Consider the following 8,931-nt stretch of genomic DNA (forward strand, 5'->3'; position numbering starts at 1 on the left):
CAATAATTTTATAGAAAAACTATATTATTCGACATTGCTTATGTAATTAATAAGTTATTGTTAATTTGAGAATATTTCACATAGCACATAGTTATAAATTAATTTCAAAGGGTATTTGACATGTATTACAATCTCAGAACAGATCAAGAAAGTGTTTTATAAGTTAAAAAAAAAAAAACAATATCCAAAGAGTTTCTCTAAATTTCTGATGCCCTGGTACATTCATCAGCTTGTATAAAGATCTGTTACCATACTATTTGAATTGTATTTTTATATATTTTGATTTACATCTCATCGTCAATAGACCAACTTATAAAAAGCTAAACTTTAAGCTCGTTCCAGTGACACTGGAATTAATTTATTGCAAGGAAACTATGATTGAAGCTAGTTTTATCATAAAATGAAACACTGCATGTTGGACTACAAGTTTAACATGTAGTATATTCCGATTGAAGAAATGAAAATAAATAAACTTTATTTATTCCGATCGATGTACACAGCTCAGCTATTATGTGCACCACTCTGAGTTCCTGATTATTAAATCTTTATTTATAATACAACACTATTTCATATATAATAACTACTTACATACAATTAGATTTTACTTCATTTTGATACCAATTTTGTCAATATTCAAAATGGAAAACCCAACCAGTTTAGTAAAAATTTTGGTTATAATTCGTAGCATGACAAGATTCTGTTAATTATCATTGTTATATCAGAATAGATTAACAAATTCTAGAATATATTTTAAATTATCAACTAATAAATAAATAAATAAATAAATAAATTTTCACTATAATACTATGGTTCATACTTTTTTTCACTATTCTTATAGTGAAAAAAAGTATTATACTATTATAGTGAAAATTTCACCTTTTAAATTGAAAAACAAGAGTTTTTCATTTTATGTTTGTTCTACAATCTAATAGTTGTATATAGATTCTGATTGTACCCATGTGAAGCAAGGACAATTAGCAGTTTAACGATAATATGCAACTTTTGTTAGAGTTTGTACCCTGAAGAATGACAATTTGAATGAAATATCCAATTATGAAGATTCTCTAAGAGACCCTCGATACAAATTAATTGATGTTTTTAATAACAGTTATAGTTCTTGATAGTTACTATGCATTTTTACTCTTTGGATTATTGTTTTTTTTTTTTTAATTCATATTAAATGGACAAGAGTTATACATACAATGGTATTATGAATGAAAATAAAACAATACGAACAAATACCCTAATGTGTTAAAGTATAAATAAAACATTAAATTCTAATCATAAATAGCAAAAAAAATTACTTTAATAATCATAATCTCTTATGTATGCGGTTTAGATGAGTCAAGAGTGACTGTTTTGCTTTAAACTTTAGAGAGCAGTGATCACACTCGAATGTTGCATTTTTATTCATGTGCTTGTTGCTTATGTGTTTTAACAGATCATCCTTGCTCGTATACTTCTTTTGACACTTCAAACACGAGTTCTCGGCTAAAATCTGCTTCAGTTTCATGTGTCGACGTAAACAGTAGCGCGACTTGAATGTAATAGCGCACGATTCGCACTTTGACTTACTTTTTCGCTTGTGCTGAATCTGGCAATGAAGATCCAAGTTACTCTTCCTGTTGAAGACGATCTGACAGTCGTTACACTCGAAGGTGGCCTCTCGCTGCTGAGCTTGGTGATTGGACGTCATGTGGCGACAGAAGTGACTGTTCTGTGTGAATCTTAAACGACAATATTGACAGCTGTAAATGAAACTCCTATCGTCCTGTTTCTGTGGTTCTTCCTTCTTTCTATTAGCTGGTCTCGTTATCCGAATCCTCGGACCGGTTCTGACTGGTTTTTTATTCATCACTGAGCCTTTTTACTATTCTGATGGTAATATTAAAAACCTTATGCGTTCGTGTTTATTGTTGCTGATTGTAAACACGTAGGCAAGTTATAAATCGACTTACAAACTTAATTCGTAATTCATATGTATCGTTGTTTCTATTTTCTAATATCGATTGTTAATAAAAAACATAAGTGGTTATTATATCTTATTAAAAATAAAACAACTTAGAGAAATTATTTGAGAAACGTCAAAAAATTTAAGTTTGGCAAAGTGCGTTCAGAAATTAGTCTACTTTCACTTTTGTTTCAAATGTTCTAAGTTTATTAGTATTTACATAATGATATAAATAAATACAATTATTAAAAAATACGTAAAGTGTCATCACAAGTACGGTATACATACTTGTTCCACAAAGAGTATTTTTGCATTTATTCCGTAATATATTGGGTGAACTATTCTAGTTTTCTAGTACACAAAGGATTATTAATTACAATAATATAAAATTTATTAATTAAAATGTATGTATTTTCACAAAACTGTGTATTTTATTTAATTATTTGTAAACAATATCTAATATTTAAAAAATAATGTAAAATTTCCGAACTTCCGATATAATGCAAATTTTGTAAAAATTAATTGGAAATGATAAAATAATTAATAACAAGCCATTTGTATCACTAACAATTGACTAATATATTGCATAAATCAATTACTTAATATTCTTTTGTTTAAAAATAATCAAAGATCTTTAGCCATCAGATAAGGTAAACATCACGTACTTTCTTTACATAATAGGTTTAAAACGAATCAATGGCAAGAAAAAAAGTATAATTCTTAAAATCATAGCAATAAAGTTGATAATAAAATCATAAACTTTTTATCGACTGTAATTGAAAAATTGGTTACATTTCATTATAAAAGCGTTCTTTATTTTTAATTCATTCATATTTTTAAGTTATACTCAAGGGATGGGTACAATAAGCACATTTATTACTTTTGCCGCCATTATCGGCGTAACCCTTTCGTTCGAAAATACAAAAGTTGTAAGTACAAAAGAAGGAAAAGTTGAAGGATATTTAACAGATAATGGATTCTATTATGAATATCTTGGTATTAGATATGGCGTCCCAAATAAGTTTCGAGTAAGTAGATTTTTTTCCAATATTGATCTGACTCAATATAAGGTTGCATATCTTAAGTTTGAGGGACATTTTTCTATATAAATTATTACTATTTTTATTTTTCTTAATTATTTAATAAAAATATGTTTTGTTCGCTTTTAGTCTGTTTTAAATAATAAAATATAAATCTTTACCCTATTTTTAGTACTATATATTTGTTTTTAAATCGCAAAACGAAGTGTTTCTAGCTAAGGCAGCCTCTTATTTTTTTTTTATTATTATGGAATAGAGATATTGGTTAGAGTTTTTTTGGTAAGTTATTCAATTCACGTGTATAAATAAGAGTAATCAAGCATTAAACAATAGTCTTATTGAGCGTACATAGATAAAAGTTCTTATACTTGTAATGGTGATTTTCTTTTGTTTTCAGGCCCCCTCCCCACCACCAAAATTCTCAGGTATATACAAAGCGAATAATCCTAACGTCATCTGTCCCCAATTCCCAACTCACGATCCCCTAGCTGCTCCCAGTGACACTGAGGACTGCCTCGTTTTGAACATCTACACTCCATCATTTATCAACGCAACCTTCCCGGTCATGGTGTTCATCCACGGCGGAGACTTCGGAGTCGGTTCTGGTTCTGCCGCATTTTACGGGGTAGACTATTTGGTTAGCCACAGTGTCATCGTCGTCACCTTGAACTACAGGTTGAATGCGTACGGGTTCCTCAACTTGGACTTACCAGAAGCACCAGGCAACGCTGGGTTGAAGGACATCCGAGCGGCTTTGAGGTGGATCAAAGAGAATATCGCCAACTTTAATGGTGACCCAGATAATGTGACAGTTTTTGGTCAAGGAAGTGGAGGTATGGCAGCTATATACCTCACCATGACGGACACCACAAAGGGTCTCTTCCACAGAATTATATCGGAGAGCGGTACGCCCTTCGCGCCTCAGTCGTTCGACGCCCAACCATTGGCGACCGCGAGACAAGTCGCTAAATCACTGGGACTTAAGACTAAAAATCCGAAGGAACTCCTGAAAATATACTCTGACACCCCAATCACAGAAGTCGAGGAAGCTATTGGGAAACAAATGAACGCTAAGTCAGTATTCCTACCATCTGTTGAGAAGATATTTGACGACGAGGAGGCATTCCTGACTGATACACCGTACAATATCCTCGCGACTGGCAAGAAGCACAAGTGCTTCAATCCCGTGCCAATTATCATTGGTATAAACACGGTTGAAGGATTGACGAGTACACTGGATTACTACACGATAACGAGCCAAATGGACAGGATAAAGAACGAGGATTATTCAGCTCTTGACCAGAGAAGTTTGATCGTACCTTTTGAGGATAGAGAGGAATTCCGGAATACCATCAAAGATACCTTCTTCGCAAACACAACATCAGACGAAGCGTTAGTTGGGGGTATTATAAATCTGAACACCGATTTCTCGTACGTCGGTCCGATATCACTATTCTCTGACCTGTATACCAATAGTTCTGGCATGCCAGTATACCAATACATATTCAGTTACATAGGTAACAGAAATCTGGGCAGATTGTTGACGAACAGCAGTTTGGCTGCAACAGCTAATAGGGATGAACTGTTTTATATATTCGAGCTGGAACGGATGCCGTTACCGATGGACGAAAATGATGCGAGGATTGTCACGTTCATGACTATGATGTGGACGAACTTCGCGAAGTTTGGGTAAGTGACATATACTTATACTTCATCCATAGATTGACTGCATTAGATCAGCAAAAATCGCTCATTATTTTTCCTTTAAATAATGTAATTCTTGCTCAAGATTTTAATTAGATTAATTATTATCCACTACCTTAAGATTTGTCACGAAATGCTTGCCTTGAAATGCTTTTGGGACGGAAATGAATCCTTTAGAAACTTCCCGGTGTATCCGCCACAGTGTGTTACTATTTGTATAATATTGTTACTTCTCTTTTTATGCCGATCGCGTTATAAAACTATACATTGATTATACTTAAAGTAAAATATGAGGTATACAAGCCAACATAGTCAAATATTTTATACTACATTACATTCATGACCTTCAGTCGATTTACTATGAAATAAAATCTATATGCATCGTAAAAAATTCCATGTTTAAAATAAAAGTAAAGCGACAGCCTGTAAATTTCCCACTGCTGGGATAAGGCCTCCTCACCATTAAGGAGAGGGTTTGGAACATATTCCACCACGCTGTTCCAATGCGGTTTGGTGGAATGCACATGTGGCAGAATTTCGATGAAATTAGACACATGCAGGTTTCCTAACGATGTTTTCCTTCACCGCCGATCACGAGATGAATTATAAACACAAATTTAGCACATATCGCCGTCCCCGGGGAATAAAAAGATAACTAACAAAACGTAAATTTTCAGGAGAATTAAAAAACATGTTTTCGTCAATAACTTTTTAAATACTGGACATAGAAGCGTGATTTAAAGTTTTTAGAAAATTAGATTTTTAAAAGCTTTAAGTTAATAACGAGAAGAACCTGTAACCTATGTTGAAACGGAGATATTTAAAAAATAAGAAGTTAGCCAAAATCAATCATCACCTGTGTTGCCTAACGCCCGTTATCATTTTATTCACAGTATTTCCTATCCAAAGTCAAATATTGTACAACAGCTATATCATTTTATTCTTAGGATTTCAGAGTCCAAATGCAAATGATAATACAATAATATCATTTTGTTCTCGTAAATATTCATTTACCATTTTATGTTCAATGACTGTAATCGATTTTTCTTGTAAAATTTTGATATGGTTATCACCTTTATTTTGCTTTTTTCGTGATACCTTTTTAATAAAACAAAATTAAAACTAGGAAATACAACAAAACGTCCAATATTTTTCATCTGTTAATCTGTTTTATTTTAATCCTTCTTTAAATCGAGTAAATAAGTAATCCATAGTTCCATATTATTAATTAAAAAACTTAATACTCAACTGCAATACTCAACTACCTAATCAAATAAATCAGTTTTAATCAACAACTGAAATATTAATGATGATCTTCTCCCTCGTCATTAGAATTGCTTCCAGAGTTACCCTGATGAGTTAGAAACCTGTTAAGAGCGTGATAATGCTTGAGATATGTCCTGACTTGGAAACGCACATAAAACCATCATATATAGCCTTGCTTACTGGAAAATGTTCAGTACACATATGTATGTATAGCACTGGCAACTCCGCCACATCGTTGGGGTTTGGACTCACTATCTGTCGGGAATCTCGTTACATACTGATTCTTCACAGGTTCTATGTTTAAATCATATCTGTATTTTAATACTGATTTCTGTGCATGGGTAACACTCTTCCATAATTAGAGTCCACAATATTCTCTCACCATCTTACCAGGTTTTTAGGCTGCCCCTTAGGTTGTAAAACTCTGATTTCACCATTTCCTTGACGTTATATCTGTCGCCATTAACACATGTGTTCCTAACAATTGAGTAAATTTAATCGGGAGTGTATTCTATTCTATGTTTCAGTTATCCCTCAATATTGAAATGCATCGAATCTCTCACACTTTGGTCGTGGCCGATCTCAAAACATCTGTCCGTTGTATTAAATACAAGCTTTTGTGAGTCAAATATATATCAAAATATGTGGACAGGTGAACAGAAGAATCCAGCTAGGTTTGGCAGCGTTTCGGAAGTTACGTCGAATCTTTACATCGTCGATCCTACAGTGCCTTAGACGACGAAAGTCTTCAACCGGTGCCTCCTACCCGTCATGACATACGGAGCCAAAACGTAGTCACTCACGACAAAGCTGGTCCACCAGTTTAAGACTTTAAACCAGCTCAGCGTTTCTCTGCGGAATCACATCAGAACAAACATCATCACAGAACCGATAACCGTTGGGGAAAAAGTGTTCTAGAGTAGAGACCGCGTTTCGGCAATCGTAGTGTAGGACGTTCTCGGGCGCGGTGGAGTGACGATTTACGCAAGACGGCTGGCAGGAACTGGATGTGAGTAGCCGAAGAACAATCACAATGCGTGCAATTGGGCTAGGTATGTCCGACAGTGGACGAACATGCGCTGTTGATGATGAATACATTCAAAATCTCGTTGGTCTCGTATGCCATGTTCATTAATTCCAATCCTTCCTTTTGATGGTTCATTTTAATTTTGAAACCATTCATTGGCACCTCGTTGAAATTTTTTTTAAATTCCTTGATAATTTTTTTTTATAAATATTAATTGGAATCAAGTCAAGAACACATTCTGTTTTTGTTTTAGGATTATCTGAAATTTCATGAGCTTCGTATATAACTCATAGCGATGCTATGATATTTCTTGTGTTAAAAAAAAAAAGAAATTTTGGATATTGTTTACAATTTTTTAGTTGCTGCTCCTATGTAATCAGAATTGCCTCCATTACTTGACAGACAATTGAGTTGCAATATTTTTGATGTTCTATGTAGACTCGACTAATACTCTGATTCTTCCGCCGAGATATCTTCAGCTATATCATTTTCCTCGTAATAAATTCCTTCTTTTCGGCTTTTTTAACATATAACATGGTATGAGTTATAACTACTTCATCAAAAGTAGTATTACAAACACACTTTATACGAAACGCATAGACTGTTTTGCACAAGAAAAAAATGATATCTGCTTTTATTACAAGCTATTCGAGAAGTTTTTACGAGAAAATAATTGTTAGGTTATTTGTCCTACAGTAAGATATAAAAACTTTTAGATAATAGTACAATATATTTTTGTTCTTGAAATATCAGGCATGAGTATAATCGTAGAATAGTAGTGTAATATTTTGTAACTTCGTAAGTATCACTACAATATTTATGAAAAAAATTGAGCAGGTGTATTAGTATCCAAAGATCTCAAAAATGACAAAACACTAAAACGATGATAATGGAAGTTATCATTTTGTTCCCCGGGGACGGCGATATATATAGAGTGATGCATGCCTGGTTTTGAACCCGCAATTATCGGTTAAGATGCACGCGTTCTAACCACTGGGCCATGTTTAGTACCCCAAATTTGTGTTGGAGCAACGTGATAGTTAGCTCTTCAAACGGAGTCTCGTGGTCTTAGCTGATTCATTATGATACGATATAGGAATTGAACACTATCACTCTATCTATAATTAAACAAACATCAGTTACTCAAAATCTTATGTAGTTATAGTGTTATAGGCAGGATATTTATGTACTAAAAGTTCCGAGTACTCTCCATGAATGCCGGTGTACGGATAAACCCGACAGGGATTTTGTAACACCGTAAAAGAAATTTGTAGTGTGTTATATAAATAAATAAAAAAAAATTATAAATAGTGTTAAGCGACTTTTCACTTACTTACTTGACAGTAACTCTCTCACTCTCTCTCTCTCTCTCTCTCTCTCTCTCTATCATCATGGATGTGACATTCGAAAGAAAAAGACGGCATTTTATATCTATAAATAATAGATTTGCGCGCTCACGAAGGAACCTAAATTTCTTACGATAATTATGTATTTTTTTTAAATATTCTCGGTTTACGAGATTTGTCTTAGTGTGATAACTATTGTAAGAAAAAAATATACAAATAATATTATTTGTCAATAATAAAACGTGGAGGCCCCTCGTCGTGATTAACAGGAAACGTTCTTTTTTTAATATAATTTATAACATTCATGGGCTCACAATTTCCCATGTCACGAATGATAGGGTTAGAAACTTATGATAGGTTACATTACTTGTAAGTAAAGCTGTATACAGTTGAATTCATGCTTTAAAAACTTTTTTTTCACAGTTCACCAACACCAGATCCCAGCAACGGTGAGTGGTTACCACACTACCATTTGTCCATCAATTTAGAACCTCAGTACGTGGCGCCGTTAACACCGGAGCGCGCGTACTTTTGGCGCCATTTCTATTACAAATATGGCGCCGATATTCCCAAAGATAAATAATGATATGTCGATAT

The 8,931-nt window shown here is 33.5% G+C and overlaps 2 protein-coding genes across 2 annotated transcripts; one reads left to right on the forward strand and one right to left on the reverse strand.

Moving 5' to 3' along the window:
- Window positions 1-862: 862 nt before the first annotated feature.
- On the reverse strand, window positions 863-2,121 carry LOC124542194 (PR domain zinc finger protein 5-like). The gene has a single exon (XM_047120138.1). The coding sequence runs from the start codon at window positions 1,853-1,855 to the stop codon at window positions 1,313-1,315; it is 543 nt and encodes a 180-aa protein (XP_046976094.1). The 5' UTR covers window positions 1,856-2,121; the 3' UTR covers window positions 863-1,312.
- A 469-nt stretch (window positions 2,122-2,590) lies between these two features.
- On the forward strand, window positions 2,591-8,931 carry LOC124542232 (juvenile hormone esterase-like). The gene is made up of 3 exons (XM_047120179.1): window positions 2,591-2,979; window positions 3,389-4,680; window positions 8,758-8,931. The coding sequence occupies exons 1-3, from the start codon at window positions 2,806-2,808 to the stop codon at window positions 8,915-8,917; spliced, it is 1,626 nt and encodes a 541-aa protein (XP_046976135.1). The 5' UTR covers window positions 2,591-2,805; the 3' UTR covers window positions 8,918-8,931.

The sequence above is a fragment of the Vanessa cardui genome, chromosome 30 (assembly GCF_905220365.1).
Source record: "Vanessa cardui chromosome 30, ilVanCard2.1, whole genome shotgun sequence".
NCBI classification, from domain to species: domain Eukaryota; kingdom Metazoa; phylum Arthropoda; class Insecta; order Lepidoptera; family Nymphalidae; genus Vanessa; species Vanessa cardui.